This window comes from Thunnus maccoyii, chromosome 17 (assembly GCF_910596095.1).
Source record: "Thunnus maccoyii chromosome 17, fThuMac1.1, whole genome shotgun sequence".
In the NCBI taxonomy this organism is placed as follows: Eukaryota; Metazoa; Chordata; class Actinopteri; order Scombriformes; family Scombridae; genus Thunnus; species Thunnus maccoyii.
Window position 1 is genome coordinate 24040009 of NC_056549.1, and position 24432 is coordinate 24064440.

The following is a 24432-nucleotide window of genomic DNA, read 5'->3' on the forward strand; positions in this document are numbered from 1 at the left end:
TTATTCATTAATTTATTTGTTACCTATGTTCCTGATTCAAATGCTGTTGATGCTCACATAGAACTGCATGAATACTTTATATGTATTAAAAATATACAATTTCCTTAGATAAAGTGGTACATTAATTTCTCTACACTCACTGAAAATAACAAATTTCCACATATGATTTTATCAGTCTGACAACATAAGTAGTAACAAGATCCACTTACTAGCATCTAGAGATCTATAAAGACATGCAGTTGAAAGCTCAGGCAAAAGTCAATAAGTTGACATTTCTTTTTTTGTCAAACTACTATTCTCAAATTCAAGAACAAACTTTTACACTCAGTGATTCTATCACATTTTCTGGCAATATACAGTAAAATATTTACAAATTTTATTATAATTTCAAACCATTTCAAGGAACTTTTTTATTAGATTGTGACAAACTGTTACATTGTCTGGTATCTGTTACCAATTCAGATCACACTGGGCACACCATGTGACAAACTGACCATAAAGTGTACAACTTAAATCAACAATATGTGGCACTAGCACACCATTCCCTTAATTAATTCTTTTTGATTTTCTGGTAGTTACCCTGAAATAAAATACACATTTACTCACTTTCAAGTGCTTTCACTGCTGTGGGAACTGAGCAGAGTAATCTAACAGAGGAACATTAGAGAAACCAGCAGGAAATCCACATCTGAGCTCTGCAACAGGATTCGTGAATGTTATGTTTGTGTCATTCAGCCAAGTCAGGAAGCTCTTTCGGTTTGGGTCACAGTGGAATCGGTTCATTTTCAGGTCGGGGAGGCTATGAAGTTGTTGGAGAGGTTGAGTACTTTCAGACTTTTGGGGAACACATCAGGCTGGAGATACATCAAGGTGTTGGATGAAAGGTCTATCTGTATGACTGAGGTGAGACCTTTGAAAATGCCTTGTGGAAGAGATTGTAAGGCGTTGAAGCTCAAATTGAGACCAATCAAATGCCCAAGATTGTCAAACAGATCCAGGCATTTCCCTTTTGACCAAATGGACTGCAAATTGGTGCCGTGAAGATCCAGGGCTTGCAAATTATTCAAACCAACTTCTGAAACTCGTCTACTGAGTGTGCACCACCTTATTGTGTTTCCTCCATAGAAGAGATTCTGGAGGCATTTCAGCTGAGCCAGAAAGGTGTAAACATCCCCCAAGTTTGTTAATCTGTTGTCCTGAATGTTCAGATGAATGATATTAGTGGCAAAACATGTGATGCTGCTCATTGATGATGGTAGAGATGCAGGGAAGCCAAGTTCTTGCAGAGAGTTTCCTGTTAGATATAATGCTTTCAGGTTGGGAAGTCCACTAAATGAGCCATAACCCAGTGCACCAATGTGATTGTAAGACAAGTCTAACACTCGCAGGTTTGTTAGAGAGGCAAAAGTGTAGGAATAGATTTCCCTGAGCAGGTTATGTGACAGGTTTAGCATTTTTAAATGTCCCTGAAGACCTTCAAAGGCATTTCTGTGTATCTGATTCACTCTGTTTTGGGAAACGTCAATGATTGCAACATCTTTAAGTGGACTAAAAACCCCCTGTTGCAATGCATATATCCTGTTTTTAAACAGATCCAAAGTGCGGACTGAACTGTTCTTCAGGCCCTCAAACGTGCTGCTGTCTGGATCAGGGAGGTTGTTAAATGAAAATCCTTTACCCATGGGCCCTGACAGTCTGAGATGGGAGATCTTAGTACCCTTGATTGCTCTGAAAAACTGCTTTGATTTACCCACGCTGAACCCGTTGTAGGACAAGTCAAGTGTCTGAAAGGACATTCCTCTGAAAGGGTTCCCACATTTCTGCAAGTCAAAGCTTTCACTACTCATGTCCTTAAGTTGGACAGAGTCCAAATTCAGAACCTGGAAGTGCTTCCCCTGGAAACCAACCAGATCAGACTCACATATTTTGTCAATTTTGTTCAGTTTGAGATTCAAATCTTTCAAATGAGTCATGTTGAAAAGAACATTGAAGGCTGGATTCTCTTTATCTGGTTACCAAAGAGGTCAAGGGTCTCTAAGGAGGACAGTGGTTCCAAATAGTTCTCCTTCAGGATGGACTCTTGAAGTGAGCAGTAATCCAAGTAGAGACTCTGCAAACTGGACAGTCCTGCAAAGGCTTGTGGCTCCAGCTGAAGGCAGACGTTGAAGCCCAGCACTAGCCTCTTCAGGTGTCAGGCATTGTTCGTGATTCTGAGTGGTGAATACTGCCGCCCGAGGTCCAGCTCCTGTAGCTCCTCAAGGCCTGACAGAGAGGTAGCGTTGATCTCTCTGATGTGGTTCATCTCTAGGTACAAATGGGTGATGTGGGGAGGGAGAGCAGAAACCCAGTGGAGGTTTTGGAAGGCACAGTCGGCCACAGGGCCCATTATGAGGCAAAAATGTTTTATTAAAGTGGATTTGTTCACTTCAGTTACCACTTAATCCTTACAGTCAAATTGCTTGTGAGGCTTTACCGGTTGTGTATTATCTGTCCAATCTTGTTGTTTTTTAATGAAAACACTCTCAAAATATAAAAAAAATACCAGGAAATTGCACAAGAAGAATGCTATTGCATCAAATCAGCATTTGAATTGCACTCTTCTTCTCATGTTGTAAGACATTAAGTTTGCAAGTTACCTTTTTAAATTTTGGGGCGGCCTTTGATTGCACTGTAACTACACTGAAACTGTATTTCATATGTATTATTTTTTGTTTATTTTCATTGTATTTTACTTCATTTTACTATAATTGATTTTATTTTCTTTCTTTGTTGTCTTTAAGGTTGCTCTGATGCATATCTTTGTCTTTTGTAAAGCATTGTAAATTGCCTGTGTTTGACAGCTGCTATAAAAAAAGTAAGATTTCAATTTTCATTTTCATTTAACAAGGATGCACTATAAACATAGCATCATGTTATTTTACAAAAATATGACATTTTTACATACCTGTAGTAAAACACAGATGACAACTACCTGAAGAACAAACGTCCCCATCTTCACACTGCTTTCCAGAAGAAATCCAACTCTAAATCGTCCTTGATGAAATAATGATTCAGTCTCTGCAGTTTAAAAATCTGAGCTCCACACTGCAGAGATTTATTTTGGCAGTCTTTTTATCTGCTAGTGATTGCGTCACTTGTGCTCTGCATTACATTGACCCTGCAGCACATGACGGTGAATGGGATTTCCCTTTTTTGGCAGAATCCAGATTAACAAGAGGAAGGAAAGTTTGTTAGCATGTTTGCAGTCCTCTGTTGCTATGTATATATGTTTGTTATTGTGTATTGAGGTTAGGCTAGCACACTGGTTTGCTGAAACTCAGTTGGATGTTGTTGTTGTTTTTGTTTTTTGCCATTGTTTGTTTTATTTTCTTTGATTGTTTTTTTTAAGCATTTATTTTTGTTTTTTGATATATAATTGTCAAACCAGGTGTGAAACATTTGTAATTGCCTTTCGTAAATCCCATGTCTGCCAATAAAAAGTGAAATTAAAAAAAAAAAAAAAGAATCCAACCCAATATGATCTACAATCCATACAGTCAAATAATAATTTGCAATACTTGGGATAAATAAAACAATTACCTTTTTACAAATGTTCTCAGTTGGGGACTCACTCTAATCTTCCTAAAACACTGGAAAGTACAGGGGTGTTGTGGTGCGTGTGTGCAGTTTAATCACATGGAGCTGGTGAATTTCACAACCTCTGGAGAATGAAGGTTTGTCAAATACAATACCGGGTGAAAGAGATTAACTGGCACTGTGGCAGGAAGGTTACGCCCTCTCCAAGTAAGGACCACAACTAATCATTACATTACTTACATTTCAGGAATAATAACTATTATAATGTGCTGTAGTGGAATATAACTAAATACATTTAATCAAGTACAAAAGTATAATTTTGTGGTATCTGTAATTGTAAGTGAATTAAAGTATTTTTACTTGTAATGGAGTATTTTTACACTTTGGTACTGTTACTTTCACTTAAGTCAAATACTCTCAATACAATATACTGTAGATCTGGATACTTCATCCACCACTGGTACTGTAAACAGCAGTTGCAGTCCTGCATGTATAGTTGAAAATAGTCAACTAGGAGCACACACTAAGTATCTGAAATTACAATAACAAGTCTTGTACTCTACTTTTCTTAACTTTACTTGAATATAAATACAGTATTAACAACAAAGTACAAGTGATTTGAAGTTTCAGGAGTAAAAGTAGGCTTTCTCCTGTCATCGTTATATATTACTACTCTGTAATTATCAGATTATCATTAGCATGTACGCAGCAATATCCATTTGGGTAGTTTAATCCTTAAAGGACCAGTGTGTAGGATTTAGGGGGACCTATTGGCAGAAATAGAATATAATATTCATAAGTATGTTTTTATTAGTGTATAATACAAAATAATATGAAAATAAGAATTGTTGTGGTTTTGTTACCTTAGTATGAGCCCTTTATATCTACTTAGGGAGCAGGTCCTCTTACACAAAGCCTGCCATGTTTATACAGTAGCCCAGCACAGACAAAACTAAAATCGACTCTAGAGAGGGCTTATATGCTTTTCGCAAGTTTTGCGGCCACCGTAGGTTCTGGAGGTGGGGAGGCTGGGGTATTCAGTTGGTTGGTTGCAATCTGCAACCTCACCACTAGATGCCACTAAATCCTACACACTGGTCCTTTAAGTAAAGGATCTGAATATTTCTTCCACCACTGCAGTATACGTGAGTAAATACAGGAACTAGCTTACCTTAGTTAAGTACCTCAAAATTGTATTTAAGTAGCTTTAAAGGATGGGTTCACAATTTTTCAAGTTTGTCTTAAAACAACAGTCAGGTGCCCAAATGAACACTGAAACAGGTTTTTCTTGCTGTAATCATTCCTCCTGATCATACTGACCGTTAGAAGATCTCTTCATAATGCACTTACAATGTAAGAAATGGGGCCAAAATCCACAGTCCTGTTTCTGTGCAAAAATGTATTTAAAAGTTTATCTGAAGCTAATATGAAGCTTCAGTCGTCCAAATTAGTCAAATCAAATAGACATCTTTCAATGTTTCAGTCTTTTTAGTGCCAAAGTCCCTCTTTTTGTTACTATACTTCTACCGCAGCTCAACAGGGAAACACTTAGAGGAAACACAAAGAGGGAATTTGATGCTAAAAAGACTGCAAATGTGGCAGATATCCACTTGACATGACTAACTCAGACTGCTGAAGCCTCATATGAGCTTCAGAGAAACTTTTAAATGCATTTTGCACAAAATGACTGTGTGGACACACTGTGAATTTTGGCCTCCATCACTTACACTGAAAGCGCATTTGAAGGGGATCTTTTAATGGCCAGTATGAACAGAAGGAATAATTTCAGCGAGGAAAACCTCTCTCGGTGTTCATATGGGCACCTGACTGGTGTTTTAAGACAGACTTGAAAAAAATGTGAACCTGTCCTTTAATGGTGTTACTTTCGAACTTGAACAGCTTTCAACGGGGTCTTCAGAGATTCATCCCTTCGATGTGAGATGAACGTTTTTATTTTGGCTATTAAAACAGACTAGTTACTGTATAACCAGGCTCACACCGCATTATTCATAGTACACATATCCTATGTATTATGATTAGGTCAATTGAGTTATGAATGGGTTTAGTGTGAGCATGCAGCCGGGGAGGGGGCAGGACGGACGGAGAGAGGAGTGACTTTCGGCGGCGGCGGCGGCGGCAGTAGCGGCAGGCGGGTATGGAGGGTGTGAAACATGGCTCGTCACGGAAATAAATAACGGAACTGGGACGATATTATTTAAGCCACAGAATACGGTAAAAAAGAGGAAGCGAATATTTCAACAGTGAAGAAACTGGGTTACAGCTACAGTCAGTGCCGCACGTTTCAGTGTTGATGTTGGTATTTGGCCACGAATACCTGCCGAAAATAGTCCCGGTGAGTAGAGTCTGTTTCGCACAGCCTGTCAGGGAATATAACTGTGTAAATCAAATGTAAGGCTAAGTTTTAGTCGACTCAAATCTGAGTTTTAATGTAAAGTTTCACCTAAGACTGAGCTATTTCAAGACCACATTCATTCGGGGGAACAAGGTGAACAGGGAGTTAAACTTTTTTTGCAATATGGCCGCTTAGATGTCACACAGCTTCCCAGAAGTAAGCAGAACTAAGCAGATTTGACTCAAGTCTTTTTGAAATTTATGGGAGTCCAGATTTTAATATGTTCTAATACTGTAAACTTGTACAACTTTGTCCAAACCCTCCGTGCCTTGTGTGTTGTGGTAGTCATGCCCACTTTTCAAATCCAAACTACTATTGGTGTTTGACTTCAGTACGTATCAGTAGTAACGTTACTGTTGTTCTCTCGTATGGGAGGATCGACAGTCCCCATTCAAAAATCTGGCAATTTTACGTTACCTGGCCTATCGCCAAACGTGCAGGCATAGTGAAACATCACTTAAGCCTTTTTTGAATCGTTAGTGTCTAATTCTAAATACGGCATACACAATATTATGTTGAATAGCTTTGATAAAAAAAATTAAGCAGCATTTATGTACAGTTACAATGCAACAAACTGAAGGGAAACGGCGTGCTACAGAGTAAGGATGCCAATGTTAAAGCTCATAAATCGAGACCTGTGTGGTCAGATGAAATGATTTATCACTACAGCCTGCCAAAAGTTGTTATCAGAGCTGTCCTGAGCACTTTTTTGGCCCTAGCAGAATTTGACAGCCCTCACCCTCCCAACCCCACACCTAACCTCACACATAAAGGGCTTATATTAGGGCTCATGTTAAAAGAGTACAAACAAGGTAATCTCTAGGAAGTTTGAATTACTGATAAAACAAACAATATCCGGAGGTGTAGATATATTGTGCAATATATTGTACACAATATGACAAATCAGTCAACAAGTGTCAGTAGAAGAAAAGACGTTTATTATTTATTCTTGACTCCATTAAGATGCTGAAAAATAACATGATTTGAAATCTTTTTTTCGTAAATTAGTTTAAAAATGTTTTAATACATACTTTTTTGCATCCTGCATCACCTAATTGAATATTTGATCACCATAGTCAGACTGTAACTAACGATTATTTACGTTTTTGATTAATTATTCAGAGCATACTCAAAAAACGCCCTTTCAAATTTCCCACAGCACAAAGGGGAATATTCAAATTGCTTGTTTTATCTGACCAAAGTCCAGAACCCACAGATATGCAATTTACTATCATACATGACAAAGAAAAGAATATGATCTTCACATCTGAGAAGCTGGAACCAGAGTGTTTGTCATTTTTGCTTGAAAAATGATTGAATTGAGCATCAAAGTAGTTGATGATTACTGTAATTTTCTGTCAGCGTCAAAGGTCAAGTGATATTTTGGTTTTATGACTGGTAATCCAACAAGGAGATTTAAAATTGAATCCATGTTTCTGTATCCCTATTGAATACAGACTTGCTTTTCGTATTTCTGCTATTGTCATTCATTCAACATACCAGCTCTTTATTCATTTCTTTGTTACGCCTGCGGCTGCAGATCAAACATTCAGATAATGGTCAAGTTCATTAACAAACGGGGCAAGTTTAGGCTGCGACAGAAACATTGTGGAATCTAAAATAAACAACTCTGAGAGCACAAACACTATTACTGTATTTTTAAGTGTGAACAGGCAGGTTGTGTATTTTTCCAAAGTGTTGCTCCCTGTGGAGGAAGCTAAAAAGACAGGGATGACAGAATGAGAGAGGGAGATCACTGTGCTTATGGGCTTTGTCCCAACTTTAGCCTGAAGACCAAAACGTTTCCCCTAGCAGTATAAAAAAGATTGTGTACTTTAATTCAGCAGTGGGCGATTTGTTTACATCTTTAACTGGGCAAAATGAGAGGGGAAACTAGAATCAGCCATACTGCTTTCCCCTCCCTCACATCTGTAGTCTAAACAGTATACGAGTTTTTCTCAAACAAACTTTTTGACGAGCTTAAAATTTCACCTGAATACCTGCAGAGGCTCCTTCATGATTCCTACCCCCTAACATTTCATTTTACTGTGTATGGAAAGATTTTAGTTGTTGTTGATTTACTGCTAAATTATGTCACTGTCTCCACTGTGGGTGGGGAGATAATAGCGGTGGGGGTGAAACCTATGATTAGAAGAACAGTCATGCCGTTCCAGTCTCTAGTTTATATAATTTCTTGAGAATTAAATTATAGTGAAATGTAAGTATTCCTCATGTTGCATGTAGGAGCAGTTGGATGGGCCTCCTACACTCTTGGGGACCATAGAGCTGTTCACTTGTTCACTGTTTGGCATGTTTGATGCTGCTGAGTTAATGCTCAGATAGCTTGGAGCTTTACAGTAAAATTACAGTGTAACAGTAGGCTACTAAGAACTAAGTCATTGCTCAACAGTACGTTTGTGTAACATTGTTTTCTAGGCTGATACTGTGTTGTTTATTGATCCACTGGGTGATAAAATCTATTGGAATCAGTACAAAATCAGTGGATTATTGCAGCTGGATTGCTACGCCAGAGAATAATGTGACTGTTCTTACATTTCCTGCTCCAGGGAAAAGAAAAAGACAAAAAACACTTATTTAGGTCTATGGCTGAGACCCTGATTTAGAGGATTGTTTTGATTAGTTGATTAATTGTTTAGTTGATTGACAGAAAATTAATTGACATCGATGTTGATAATCAAATCATCGTTTTAGTCATTTTTAAGCAAAAATGCTAAATATTAGCTAGTTTCATCGTCTCAGTTGTGATGATTTTATAATTGTCTTTGTCATACAGAAGGTTATCTTTGGGTTTTGGACATATTACGACGTCAACTTTGACTCTGGGACATTATAACAGGCTTTTTTTTTTACTATTTTCTGACATTTTATAGACAAAATGATAATAATTGTTAGTTGCAGCCCTAGTTGTGATGAAGAGTTGAATTGAATTTGGGGATCTGTACTTTCTTATATTAACACATAGAGTATTTCAGCCTGAGAGCAGACTGTCAGAGCTGCAGGAGCATTTCTACTCTGTCATGCACTCTTTTTTTTCTTCAGTACAGACTACACACAACTTTCACTTCCTATGTCTTTTTTTCTTTGTTTTTCTCTTTCGCTTTCCTCTTGAATCTCTCTTACTCTTTCCTCTCATCTGGCTTCTTACAACATCTTGATTTCTCTTTGCGTTTCCCTTTATCTTAGATGTTTATCTTACCTTCTCACTGTGTTTCTCTTTCTCTGTCTACACATTTGCTTTGCTTTGTCTCTCTTCATTTCTTCCTCTCTTTCTTTGGTACTGGCATGAGTTCAGTTTAGTCTACTTTGGTTCCAGCCATGGGGTCCTTGGTCATAATCAGGGGAACGCATTATGGTCACAAAAGTTACTTCTACATGTGGCTTTGATGCAAACAGTGTCATTGGGTGTTCAGACTGAAAACAGCACACTGTTAAAACGAAAAGGGCTACCTTGGTGTGGGTGTGTTGTTTCAGGTACCGGTGAGGAGATGAAATACAATCCAGTTTGAGTAACAGAGCAGGGTGCAAAATTAACTTTTTGTCCACTGGCCAAATGGCTAATGGATGTTCACATTTTACCAGCCACTCAATAGACAACACTTGTTTTTTTTGGCTGATGAATGAAGCAAATCTACCAGCCACATGCATATTTTACCAGAATTTGGCTGGTGGCTGCTGCTAATTTTGATGCCAAAACACTGTAGAGTGGTTCATAATACAGTGAGACAGGATTGTACAACTCTGGAAAGTTATCATAACAGCAAATATTTTTCACCGGTAGAAATACTAGTAACCTACCAGGAATGAGTGTAGTCTTGATGTGCCGTTACATAATGTTGCAGTAAAAGTTGGACCAGGCTAAACTTTTTCTCCAAATGACCCCGCAACCATTTGCCAAAGCCCTCTGTGTTGGCACAGACCCCCACTGTGCCAAAACTCATTCATTTACTATTGAAATGAATGAGTGGTCTGTGTTTTTTCATGCAGTGCTTGTGTCTGTCTGAACAAGGCAAGTTTTCCCAATTGGGGTTCATTAGAATCACTCAAAAACACCATCATGGGCCCAGTTTGTGTGGAATTGATCAATTAATGCTTGGTTTTATGTTTTTATTTTAAATAGAAGAGTCCATCCTGGGTTTGGGAAAGCATAGGCACAGGTTGTTTTGGGCTTGATACAACTTTTTGGACTTCTGTAACAGACTCCACCATGCTTACAACTCAGAACACACTATAACTTCTGGTTAAGTCCTTTAAACAGGCCTAGCATGCTAGCTGTCCATCTTAAAATGTGTAACCAGAGATGTATTGCTTCTGTTTTTACCTGCCTGGTGACAACCCCGGGGTCATGCGGGGTCAGCCGAGCTGTCTCGATGGCAGCGCAGGGATCAGAGGTCAGGAGTGAGAGATTGGAGAGGCAGGGAGAGAGTTTTGCTTTCGATTCAACCTGCTTCTCGTCGGTGCAGTTGAAAGTGTTTTTCTGTGTGAAAAAGGCTCAAAGAAAGGTTGGTGTTGATCTAGTTTTTTTGTGTTTTTAAACCAGTGTTTTTTTTTTACCGGGTTGAACCAATGCAGGTTTTAAATACCAACAGATTTCAAAAATTGTCAGTTGCTGATATAGTTGATACCAAGAGTAAAATTACAACTATTACAAATACTGCTGCAATTTAGGTTGAGGTCTTCTAATAGTCAAACCCAGAAGAATCAATAGATAAACGTTCAGACAAACTGCATCATGTCTTTGCAGTATCATACAATGGCTGGATTACACTGCTGGACCAGATCCCATTCAGTAAAGAGACAAACTACATTCCTCCTTCTGGAGAAACCTCAGCTCAAATTTTCCAGTTTTTTGTTTTATGCCAAATGACAGTTTATCAGTTAATGTCTAAAATGTTTCAGGACACGTGAGACTGAGCCAAACCACCACTAATGCAGTCAACTCTGCACAAAATGCATAAACGTCCAAGTTTCTCAATTTCCTGAAACCTTAAAATTAATTTAGAAAGTTGCTGCAGACCTTTTGGAGGGATTTGTGGCGCCGACAAGCAAGCCTCATTTGTTTCGTGTGTTACAGTAAAAGGTGGGTTAGAAAATAAATGGAGCTCATAGGTATTTCAGCAACGTCAGTGTCTAAAGTTGCAGCATACTGTGTATATATATCATGGATAACACACACACTGTGGTCAGTTCCTGTCAGGGCAGACATTGAGGATAGAGAGCAGCTGCAAGTGGTAATATGGTGTCATGCATGGTGTGTGTGGTGTACAGAGGGTGGTAAACACCCTCTTACCCCTCTTTAGTACCCGTTCGTCTGCCTGACGCCTGTTTCTGTATCGGTGTCATCGTCGTGTCGCCTCAACTGTCCTATTTATCAGCGTTTAGTTGGTGGATTCACCTACAGAACACAGTGGAGAGTCCAGTGTGGATACAGAAACAATTTTTGGCTGCAAATCCAGGCCTGTAGTGTGTAGCCTGATTTAGACTGAGAGCAACTGACCCCTGCGAACAGGTGTGTATGTGTGTGCGTGCAAAAGAAAGAGTGATGTTTGTGGGCGGGAAGACAGTGTGTGTTTGTTTTCAGGACTGTTTGCCCTGCTCAGGTGCTGGGCCTGTTTAAGCACAATCACTGTTCTAATGAAATACTGTAGAGTGTGTGTGTGTGTGTGTGTGTGTGTGTGTGTGTGTGTGTGTGTGTGTGTGTGTGTGTGTGTGTGTGGCGGCTATTAATGCACAGGTGCACTGGTTGGGTGGTCTGCACTGATTCGACACCCCACTTACACATGTGATACCACACACATACAAACACCCTGCAGTGAAAAGAGAAAGAAAAGTAAATATTGACGAGACTGAACATCAGTGTATTTGTATTATGCAGTCATGCGTGATTACTTTACATGTGCAGTACTTACATATGACAGCACTGTACTTTACCATTTAATTTATCATCAGCATGGCTCAGTATCGTTTGAAAAACTTTAGTTTCCATATAGATACCAAAACAATAATTCTTCCAATACCAGAGGTTAGGGAATATATACATGTATAAACATGTTTTAACCTTTTGCTGATGCTCAATGCATCAGTGTTAAATAACAGAATCTGTCCAATTAAAATAGTCTAAAGCCACACTAACTCAACAAGACTGATACTGGGGGAAATTTTTAAAAATACAGCTGAAACTATAGGAACAGGTTGACAGTAGTCAATGCGCTGATTAAGATCAGTTGAAGTCAGATGCTAATAGGAACATCCTATAACTGAAATGTCAACATGTGTGGTGATTCAACAAGATAGCAAACAGCACATTTTTATTTTTCTGTTGGCTTTTGTTACTCACTGCTTTTGTTTTACAAGTTTGTCGTCACAGTAGCATTTGAATTTCCATCTATAGGACGTTGATGTATCAGTTATCTGTGTGGTATCTGTCTATGACATCCGTCTCTCTGCAGGTTTTCAGCTTCATTAATATGCAGAATGTGAACAGAAATATAATTGCATGTGCAGAAATATCTCATGTTTTGTGGTTATAAAATCCATAATGCTTTGATTAGACTGTGTTTGTGGGTCAATATTTTGGTTCTTTGTTGTTGGAGGATTGCTCACTCTGCTGCTGCGAGAGCTTGAACAGAGCCTAATGACATGTCATTGTGTGAAATCATTATATTACATTTTGTTTTGGTTGAACTTTGTTGGCACTTGGCAGCCGTTAGCATTTGCTTGTCGTATTAAATATCTGTCAACTTAACAGTGACTGCTGGTACAGAAGCACTCAGCAGATAGCTGCAAACAGAGGAATGGATGGTATTATTTGTAAATGGCTATGACTTGTTTCCAGTTTTTATAGAATACATACTGCATGTTAAGTATAATATGGTCAGCGTTTCCCTTAGGTTGACTGCTTTGGGCGGCTCACACCCACCCTCACTTTTCTGCCACTTGCTATCTCCACTCACTCAACCACACACTCGCTACACACACACATTACGGGCTGTCTTAATAGAGCTACGCTACTCTTATAACAGTATCTTTCATGTAGATATGAAGAATGAGGAGAGAGTGGATGACTCAAAACAATTCCACAGCAACGTAGGGTGTTATTATGCTCACACAGCGTGTGAGTGAAAATCATTAGTAGCCCATTGATATTAATGATAGTGTGAAATTTTAGCAGCAGCGTTCATAATTCTGCAGTGGCAGAGGAAACGTTTACTTTTCAATGTCAGTAACCTTAAGTGAGCCACAAATTTTGTGTGTAGAGCAGCGACAGATCTATTCATAGGAACAAGTTGTCTTTGTGATATAAAATACCTCCAATTAGGCTCTTTAAAGCAGGGCAACCTGTCATACCTGTATGGTCAAACTCAAACTGGTAGATGTTAAAGATCCCCTTCAGACATAAAACATACATAAACAACATAAACAAACAAACATAAAACACATAAAAACACTCTACATGTACTAATAATTAGCATGTGATATGGGTTTTCCACACTAGTTTTCTCCTTGTCCTTCGTTGAAAAAAAAAAACAGAATCTATGAATATGCAAATAGTTTTCATATTCAAGTTTAACTGCTGGACACAAGTTGTCTCCTTCTCCACTGAAAAGTCTATGTGCACTGGGGGCTTCAAGTTTCCACTTCACACTTGTGTGAGTTGAATACTGGACCACGAATGGCTTCCAAACTTGTTGTGATGTCACATATCCTGCTGATGCTTTAAACTCAGGTTTTCGGTGAGCACAGAGAAACTTCTCCTCTTCAAACAGATGAATGTGAAAACAGCCCTCTAGTGTCAAACCCTGCGCATCTACATAACTGACTACAATTTGATTATTACATAACTAAAAGCCAGTTTTGCGTCATAGATCAGGAGGCTTTTTTACCAGTCTTACCAGTCGATAGAGATGTAGGGGTGTGTCCCCCACTGGTTGTGTTGAGTATGTGACTCTACTGACCCCAGAGATCCTTTGACATTATTGTCTACAGATTGAAAAGACTTTTGAAATAGCCTTTTTCTTCTCTCTGTGTCTCTCTGCCAGACGTCCTTTACTGAGGCTCCTCTGTCCTGTGTGACCCCCTGACACAGAGAGGTATGACCACACACACACACACGCACACACAGTCTTAGATGGGAATGCAGCAGCTCTGCGCATTCAACTCTATTTTCTAAATGCTTTCTCAAACCAGGGGCTAACTGGAGACCCAGAGTGTGTCTGCTGGTTCAGGGTGTGTGTGTGTGTATTCAGAGCAGTGTGTGTTGTTTGTGTGTTTGTTTCCGTAAAGCTCAGCAAATGTCAGCCATAATAAAACACCATGGTGCAACAGTACTGCATGCATCCCCACCCACACAAACACAGAAAATCAAATCACATACAGTCAGCTGTACCGTATACATCTCTCCACTTCCGTTCCCCTCTCTGCCTCTTTCCTTTTTTTCTCACCCTCTATACTTTCTGTAGCTGAGGTCTTTAACCAACAGAGCACAATGAAACCTCTCTATCAGGCACCAGTCACATTAGCTTTAGACTTTCCACTGAATATGTGGGAGCTTTAATTTTCACTGGAAACACACATACGTGTTCACTGCTCATGATTCAGGGATATAAACGTTTATTTTGCGGTCAATTTAATGTCTTTATCACTCTAACAACAATCCATTGTGAGTTTATATCCAACACAGCAATCATTTTCTAAGCAGTGTGTGGTTATATCATCACTTTCCTACCCATACATGGTGTTAATAGCCTTAACAATTTGACAGTTGCCCAAAGAAATTGTTTTTTTATAGCCCTCTTGAAATATCAGATTGAAATTGCAACATAAAACAAACAAAAATCCAAGAAAAATGAAATCCCACCACACTCTTTTGGTTTTGTGTTATGATTTTTCATTACCCTCTTACGCTGAGATTTATGAGAAATGGCGCAAAGCTGACTTTCTGACTCACTGTTTGGTTTCCTCATCGTTCACCCGCATTAAAGTGATCCTAATGTCCGTGGATAAGAGAAAAGACAATTTCTTCTCCCAGCCAGTAACAACTACTGTAATAATGTTGTCTCTGTCTTGAATGAGTAACACATTTTATGGGGCTTTTTATTGTGTGTGTGTGTATAAGATATGTGTCAAGGTTGTTACACTTTCAAAACACAATATCTTCGGAATGCATTATAATGTTTGTGCAAACTGTTTAGTGATTCAGCAGGATATTGTATGTTTAATGAAATACTGTATATATGTGTTTACCTACCACCAGCTTGCCATGTTTGATTCAGCCTGGATTTTATTGTTTCAAGTGATGTTTGGTCAGGTAGCTGCAAGTACACCAGTCAGTTATGATTGGAAGTTAGATTCTATGAAGGTTTTTGGATCCATTTCCTGTTACCAACCTTTGTACTTCAACCCAGTGATTGGGAAAATAGCAACCAAGCTGTTCCTGGCCCTCTGACATAGTTGGGGGTAATTGCGGGAAGGGTAATTATATCTAAGATGGTTTAAAGCTTTCAGAGTTAAAATAGGAAGCAAACCTCACAGACCAAATGTTCCTGCATGTCAGCTCTGCACAGACAGACAGTCACAGATAGACAGACAGACAGGGTGTAGTTATCACCAAGGCCAAGCTGGAAATAACAATTTACTCACCATGGGAGTCTAGTGTGGTAACTGATGAGCAAATGAGACTTTTAGAAGCAGTCATATCTATTTTGGTGGTGTGATATCTATTTTTGATAGTTTCAAACAGCTTTTCTTAAGCTCTTAAAGGGAAGTTTTGTCCATTATGACTATTGGTCATGATAACATTTTACTCACCACCTTAGTTGTAGATATTTGTGGAATACAGAACATTGTCAATCAACAAGAAGCAGGAGCCTCATGCAGTTTTCCAGAAGACTTGAATGTAAAAGAAATAATTGCAAATACTTCTCTTTGAGTGTGACCATTACTAAACACAGAAAATACTCTTCTTGAAATCTATGTTGCTGTTGCACCAAAGAGCATAGTGTAGCAGAACCACTACTGCAGATAGTGAGGTCAGCTTGCGGTTTTACCAGGAAGTAGAAAGGTTTGATTGCTTTTCCGTTATTTTTGTCAAGGACAAATTACTCCCAGATTGAAAAAGATATCTAATTCACCACCTATTCAGTTATACGACTGTTGGACACTCAGCATTATCATTGAGATAATAAGGTATTATGTTGATCAACAGTTAATCAAATCAAATCAAGTTTACTTGTAGAGCACATTTAAAACAACTATAATTGACCAAAGTGCTGTACAGAGTTTTACGTAACTACAGTGATTGGGATTGGGCCCTGAGCACTTCAGAAATGTGGGTGACCTACGCTCAACACTGTACTTGAACACTTCCTATGTAGACACAGACAGAGCACTTGCTGCTGCTGCTGCTCTGGTAAATGTGCTGATCACGCTATGCTTTCTGTGTAGACGCAGTGTCAGACCACCTCGAGCGCTCCTACAGTTTCGCAGCACTGTTTAAACGCACATGAAAAACGTGTGTTAACACTGTATAGGGACAAACATGAGTAATTTCCTGCCAGATATCATTCCAGATATTTTATTACATGACTATTTTGTTACAAACATTTACCTGCCAGTGTGGTGTATAGCCTCCTCAAATTTACTTTTAAACATAAAATCTACCCTCATTTGGTGCTTGGTGGGTGTTAATTTCAGACCCGGACTTTGTGATCCTGGTTTTGTGTTACATAAATAAAGATTTACTTACTTACTTACTTACATGGAGTAGGTACAAGTTAAGTCCTGGCATATATTAGATTACTAGATGGGATGGCCTATCCGGAGGACTTTTTAGGATTGGCCTAGTGGGTCATTATATATCCTTGTTGCAGGGTCAGCACTTCCTGGGTTATGTTACATTTAGACATACGGATACAAAAAGGCAGGTTACCAGTCTAGGTGAAGATTACAGTAAATTCGCTTTGCACCTAATTTTGTGAGCATGGAGGAGTAGATATGTCAGTGTTGTATTCACAACTTGTCACTTAAAAAAGAGAGTTTGTCGCACCACAGAAAAATGTGTAATTAACCACCCAGCCAAGTTTGCAAGTATACGAAGTCGCCAAGTATATAAAATTAGATTTCAAAATTGTGGAAAAATAAGCCGTATTCTCTTCTCTGAAACAGTGGAGGCATGTCCACTGAAGGCGCTGAATGCGCTGCCCAACTGAACAGCCTCTAATTTAACAATGCTCAAACCAAACTCCCTTATAAAAATACACAATTTAAAATAGGCCTTTTTTTGTAGATGTAAGGCAAGTGACATGGATGATATTTTTTCTTAAAAAGTAACGTTAGGAGCCACTGTTTAATTCAGCACATATTTGTAGGTAAATGTGGACTTGTTTCAGCACAAATGTAACTTAAATGACTAGTTAACAAGCGAACCATCACCAATTTTAGTTCGGTGCACTTAACGTTATTCACTCCTCTGCTGACACGTCTTTAGTTGCTTCATTGTGGCCGTCACCCTTGGAGCAAAAGCCTCTCACACCGTGCTTTTTGGTTAAGTGCTGCCCGGTAAATGCTCTCCCTCTGGCCAGGGACCTCCCAGCCACATAGCCAGTGCTGAAGCCGAAACCACTGGTGGCTCCACCCGTCAAGAGACACTTCAGTTGGGTTTAAAATAACTCCTTGAACGCTAACGTTGACCGAAAATGGCCTTGTTCACCAGTAACAGCGGATTATCCGAAGTGAATCCCAGTTGTCTCCGATGAGTTTTTGTAAAAATAGTAACTAAGAGTATGTGTACTCTAGTGTTTATATAGTGTTGAGAGGGGGTTTCATGCTAGTCACCCCTCTATGACATAGAGCCACCATTTCAGGCCCGCCCAAAAGATCCTGGACACAGAAATGGTGAAAAGCAGTTAAACACTCCAACTCCACAATTCAGCACTACATAGTTCAGTTTTTTCACGTTTTCAGCAATTATTTTCTAACATGTATAATGTGTTTAAATTGTCATTTTCACTTTTTTCATTTTCCTTTACACAGACTCTAATGCACATTTAAGGTTTTACAAGGTAAAGATATTTCAAAAAGGTACTGCCTTCAAAATAAAACAAAAAGGTGGTCATAAATAAACTTATTTGTCAAACACCAACATCAGAAAATGATCGCCCAATCAGAACCGCATGTGTCAGTGCTGCCTCTTTATCCTCATATCTGAATGCACCATTACTGTAGTTGCTGTCCTATTGCCATATTGCTGGTAATTGCTGTTTCCTGGGGCATTTCTTATTAAACATAGTTGATACTTGCAGCATGAGTGGTCAAGATGTAAATCATAGTCGAGTAATATGAGAAGTCCTTTGACAAAGGTTGCCTAGCGTGCATGTGGTGTCCATACTCAAGGGCACATTGAAGGAGAAGACTGTTACTGTACTGAATGTCATCTAGAAAACACAAAGTTACACTTGCAGTTGATTAGCTGGGATTAACAGTCTCTGGAGTGTGTGAGTGAGTGATTGAGTGAGTGAGAGAGATGAGAGAGAAAGAAATAGCAATGAAACGGCTGTATAAAGATGCATGGGACTGTGAGAGAGAGAGAGTGTGTGTTTGTGAGAGTGTAAGAGTGTGACTGAAAGGAGGAATCCTTCTTTTGTCTGGATGAAGCATGAAGTCTCCTGGGAAGCTTTCAAATCCTCTCTGGAATGTGTGTATGTGTGTGTGTGTGTGTGTGTGTGTGTGTGTATGTGTGTGTGTGTGTGCGCGTGCAAGGACGTCACCGATTTCTTAGAATGTGTGTGTGTGTGTTAGGGGGTTGGTATGTCACCACATTTATAGAAGGAATGCAAATATTTGTGTGTGTGTTTCACTTTGGTGGGGTAGTATAACTGTTACCATGGCGACTGATATCCTCTGGTGTTTTCTGTGTCACCTGACATCAGTGTTTGACGGTCAAACTAGCTGGCATGACCCTTCTCTTTCTCTCTCTCTCTCTCTCTTTTTCTTTTTTCTTTCTTACTTTCATTTTCTGTCTTTCTTTCTTTCGTTCTTTCTTTCTTTTTGTCTTTCTTTCTTTCTTTCTTTCTATTTCTTTTAAACTTCCCCTCCCCCCTCTCTCTTTCTCTTTACCCTTGTTAAGTTTTTCTAAATGCCAGCTTACAGCTCAGATTTCATCAGCTGCTCTCATTAATGTGTTTATTTACCAAGCACTCAACTCATCCTCTGGTGGCCATGGATTTGACTCTGAGCCTGCCCCGTGTGTGTGTGTGTGTGTGAGACAAGTACAGTACATCTGTGTGTAAAAATAAGTTAGTTACAGTATGCTTACAGTAGTTTATCGGTGTCTTTCTGTTGCATGAATGTGGTTGTATTTTCTGTAGATTTAGTCACTTGTGAGGTTCTCATCTAACTGTTGGCTGAATTTTAATTCAGTATTCAAAATGTTGAACAAGTCACATCCACCAGAAACAAGAAGAACGTTCAAAGAATGAATTACTCTTGGTCTTTGATGTATTTCCTGTTAAAGAGCAAAACGGAAATGTGCACAACAAACAATGCACATACAGTCATGACTTACATGAGACAAACAGTGTTTATGTTAGGGACCGCAGATAAAAATGGGGTTTAAGCTAACTGTGGTAGATCACACCAAATAGTAACAGTTATATTTAATATTTTACATGTTTCAACAACAGGCCTGCTACCAAGGCCTACACACATGCCATGTGGATACAACATACTTAAGATTTTAAACATGACAGGCCAACAACAATCCTACAAAAAGCCAAATTGACTCAAATTTACAAAGGATTAGGTTTAAGAGAGAAAAAGCTCTCATTTGTCACCCTCAAGCTAGACTTTAACCCAAAAAGTTTTTATGAGCCCCCATTTGTCACAAACCGGCTCAGTGAATGTGACGAAGATGTGTATATGCTTCTGTTGAATGCAAAAGAAAAATACCAAAACAAACCAAAACCGGGAGAGATGTGGATCCTAGGAGAGAGAGAGAGACCATGGATGAGAGTGGTATGGAGGCCTAAACTACCCAGGTGCAGGTAGTTTTCCAATGTCCTCTCCAAGCCTGCCCACTGGCTCCTGAGCCAAGAAGCCAAAGCAACCTCTTAAGCAAAAAGGCAGAGAGAGGGACGTCACGTTACAAATAAATCAAATCAAATGATATATATAATAACATCTATAATAGTCTAATTCAGTGCATGGGTGGTCATTGTGATATTTTTAGGAGTCAAGATATCCACACATACCTTTTTGAACTGCAAGAAATTTAACCATTCATCAGTTTGATCATTGCATCATCATTTATTTGTTTATTTTTTTGCTTTATTTCTTTATAGGCAAAAATCTTTTTCACCTAAATTGAGCTTTAAAACAGAGGATGAAAGTACAGGAGTTTTCATGCTGTGTTGTATTTTCATGCAGGATGGTGATGGAGGAGGGGGACCAGAGAGACAGAGGGAGGGGGCATCCAGCGACGGCAGGGGCAGGGGGAAGGCAGATCCTGACGGAGCTTGGTGAGTGAACTTACATCTTGCCTCTGCATGGCGCCCTGGATAGATTTTTCTTTTCAACCATGTTGCATTTCTTGCGTGTTTGTTGTGTGCCTCAAAATGCAAGTAAACACATGTTTAGTAGCTTTCAGTTTTTGAGATTTTGTTTTCACATTCTGTCTCTTTAATGGAAAATCTTTATAAATGTGTAACTCTGTCCGCAGCATGCTGAAGAAAGACAGTTTATTCTGATTGGTTATGGTCTGACATTGATGAGATTTGATGCATAATGACAGCAGACATTCTGAGTTTCTTCTTCTTCTTTGTCTCAGCGGAGCAGGACCTTGATGCCATTTGTCTCTCTACATATCGAACAGCCTGCAAACTGAGATTTATACAAAAGAGATGCAACCGTGAGTCCCCACTGCTCTCCTTTTTAGAATTAACAGTTATTAAGTGAATAAATATTTCTTTTAATATAGATATGCTTTCAACCCACCCACCCACTGTTCATTTTCATTCAAGTGCATCTGATCGACATTTACAACGTGATCGAGGCGGTGCGGGATGCTGGTCTGAACGCTGTCGAGCTGAATGCTGGCATTTCTGTGACCAGGCTGGAGAACCTGGTGTCCTCCTTGTTCAACCAACTCAGCAAGCGTCTGCCCACCACACACACCATCAACCCGCGAGAAAGCACCGTGCTGCTGGTCGAATTCATACTGGCTGCCATCGAAGGGTAACTTTAGAGAAGTCACTGTGGTGCTCTGTGGATCTTTTAGAAGGAAGATTGTGTTTTTGGCTGCCCAGTTGGTTCACTTCTACATCCTGTTGTTTTATATAAAAATGAAAGAGACAGACCATAATGTGTGTGTGTGTGTGTGTGTTTGTGTGTTCCAGTGAACCTGACAGCAGACTGACAGTGCTCTCTGTGAAGGCGATGCTGGCCACACTGTGTGGAGGGAAACTGGTGGATAAACTCCGCTGTAAGTACCAGCAGACACCATCACGACTGACATCGGTCTGATATAGATCAGTTATTCTGCATTTCCCCAGAATTAAACAGTCTCCAGAAAACTGGTACGAGCTTGTTGACTTCACATGCAGGCCTTGAGTAAACAGAGAGATAGAATTAGTGATAGCGATAGCATAACAGCAGCAGAAATACTTTTTTTGAATATGTGCTTTTTATATTTCATTTATATGTTAAAGGCAGTGCACTTTAAGCAAATTAAAATGTAAGTATGCATGAGCAAAATCCTGCAGTGCCTTGGCAGAATGTTAAATTGACCTACAGTATGTGCAAAAAAATCTCAGATTAATTACAATTATGTATTACACATTACAAAAGTTACATAATTAAACTGCTAAAAACAAGAAACTTCATGCTGTTTATTGGAAGTCTCACAATCAAACAAAATAAAGGGGAAAAAAAACAAAAAAAAGGCCAAAGTAAGAAAACCTACTTTATTCCAGGTGAGTAAAGATGCGATTGTGCTCCTCAGTGACCGCTCTACATGTTGGGCTATTGAGGCTACTGAAAGTGGAGAAATTGAGTATCTATGAAAAATCACACATCCTTTCTTATTTCTGTCACCAAAACCAGATGTGCAGCTATGATACTTTAGATTAGATGCACTTAAAATATGCCAACCAGCGATGCACCAATCAGAGCTTATTCCAACTGCAAAATTTCTAAGTGTTATCAGCCAATCTGGTTACAGATTGAAATGATTAATTTTATCCAGACTTCCTTTGAACAGTGGCGTGCAGCATCAAGCTAACATAGAACATAAATAGTGAAAGTTCAGCAAAGCATTGTGCATAATATATTGTTGAGTTTTTTTTAAATGTTTGTGGCATTAAAGCAGTAATTTGTCACATGAAATCTATGCATTTTAGCCTAGAGAGATGTATGGAGATGTATACATGTGACATATGCCACCTTGTGGAAAACACGTGTCACTGCTGCTGTTTGCTCATGTTTACTTACCTGTACTTTTATCTATGATGTTGTGAGGACCCGACCCCAACTGGTTAATGTTGGGGTCGGGTTTATACATAGTGGTTATGGTTGAGGTCTCCAAAAAGGCAATGAATAACTCAATGAAATGTCATGTTCATCTTTATTGACAAAAACGATGTTGTGTGTTCGTGTGTAGATGTGTTTTCTCAGGTATCTGACTCCATTGGTGTGTTGGTACAATCAAAATTTGACAGTTTTCTGAGGGAAGCTCTCAAGCTGCCCACCGCTGTGCATGAAGGACCGTCCTTCGGTTACACACACACCTTAGCACGCTCATGCTTCCCACAACAGGTACGCACACACCTCATCCATCTGACCTTTAGTACACTGGATTTTTTTTCCGTTTGCCTATTTGTAGTAGCTGTATTATTTTATTTACAGTGATTCTGCAACAACATAAATTCTCTGGATTATAAGAAATGAATCTTATGGTTCATTTTCATTTTGGAGCTTTTATTGTGACTTTTTCTGTGTTTCTGAAGAGTCTGTTATAATTGTTGTTGTGTAGAAGAGGGTGATGCTCAACATGTTCCTGGACATCATGGCTGACCCTCCTCCATGTCTTGTCTGGCTGCCCCTCATGCACCGCATGGCCAATGTAGAGCATGGTAAACACATACACACACACACACATACACATACACACACCCTGACAGAACATACATCCACATAAACTCTGCCTTTTTACATATATTTGGCATTCATTTTTCTAAAATAAAGTTGATGTTTTACACATCTATGATCTTCTCTTGATCAACTCGACTATCAATGACAGATTCTGTCTTTCTTCTTTCTCTCTCAGTCTATCATCCCGTAACATGCTCATACTGTCGTGGCAACGGTATGACGGGCTTCCGCTATCGCTGCCTCCGTTGCCGTGGTTACCAGCTCTGCCAAAATTGCTTCTGGCGTGGCAACGTCAGCGGCTCTCACAGCAATCAGCATCAGATGAAGGAGCACTCGTCGTGGGTGAGTCACAAGTGTGTGACTACTCATCATCACACCAGGGGGCACTGTGTGTGTGTGTGTGTGTGTGTGTGTGTGTGTGTGTGTGTGTGTGTATGTGTGTGCTTGTACTTACTCAAGTCCCCATAACATAAATCATTATATTTCTGGGTGAAGACTTTAAGACTAAGTTAAGGTAAGTCTCCAGGAAATGAACATAAGTCAGTGTAATGTCCTTTGAAGCGATGGACACACAACCGAGTGTGTATGTGTGTATTTGTGTGTTAAGTCATCACAGATCACCACAGCGTGTCCCAAACTTACAAGTTTCACTTGATACACTCAGACAGGGCTTCTGTAGATTGTAGATTATTCAAATATGATGTTTTGGTAATTATGATACACAGACTTTCAAAATCTGAATGGAAATGTCACGATCCCATGAACTGACAATATTCCAAAAAAAGTTGCAATAGCCTGAAGGGGAAAATGTTTTCAATGAAGAAATTATGTATTAATACATGGAAACAGAGTTGTTGAATTATTCATTGCAAAGCCTTGGCATAATTTGTCTTATTAATGTTTCAGTTTCAGGGATAAAACTCTTTAGAAGTTCAGCTTCCAACATATCCAACATAATCTTCTCATGTCGGGAAACCCACCATAATAATCCTCAGCAGAATTAACATATCGTTTCCTACAGGATTCAGTTTTAGGCTACATTTCATTCTCTGTGTACCTCCCTCACTTCAGTATACTAGTGCTAATTTTCACTGTTAACACCTGCTTATCTAAATGATTTGCTTTGATGAGGTGTGCTACAGGCACCTGAGTTCTCTGCAAAATCAGAAACTGAAGCCAGAATGTGATCATAGTTGTGTAAACATAAATAGTTTTAACTTAATGTAAGAGTGACAAAGTAATTTATCCACCTGAGATAAAATGTACAGGAAAATTTCCGTCTG

At 39.2% G+C, this 24432-nt stretch overlaps 1 protein-coding gene and 1 pseudogene across 5 annotated transcripts in view; one reads left to right on the forward strand and one right to left on the reverse strand.

Moving 5' to 3' along the window:
* Positions 1 to 590: 590 nt before the first annotated feature.
* LOC121881853 lies at positions 591 to 2897 on the reverse strand (annotated as a pseudogene).
* A 2646-nt stretch (positions 2898 to 5543) lies between these two features.
* The window catches only part of LOC121882320 (dystrobrevin beta-like), a 32861-nt gene continuing 13972 nt past the window's right edge, over positions 5544 to 24432 (forward strand). For 2 of the 5 annotated variants that reach the window (XM_042390490.1, XM_042390492.1), the window contains exons 1-9: positions 5545 to 5929; positions 14047 to 14097; positions 20429 to 20520; positions 20829 to 20909; positions 21022 to 21235; positions 21397 to 21482; positions 22659 to 22813; positions 23031 to 23130; positions 23325 to 23491. In XM_042390490.1, the coding sequence (XP_042246424.1) occupies positions 20430 to 20520; positions 20829 to 20909; positions 21022 to 21235; positions 21397 to 21482; positions 22659 to 22813; positions 23031 to 23130; positions 23325 to 23491 (894 nt within the window). In that variant the 5' untranslated portion in view covers positions 5545 to 5929; positions 14047 to 14097; position 20429. Of the gene's footprint in view, positions 5930 to 11266; positions 11517 to 14046; positions 14098 to 20428; positions 20521 to 20828; positions 20910 to 21021; positions 21236 to 21396; positions 21483 to 22658; positions 22814 to 23030; positions 23131 to 23324; positions 23492 to 24432 lie in introns of those variants that run through there. The other 3 variants (XM_042390494.1, XM_042390493.1, XM_042390491.1) reach the window with 3 other exon arrangements.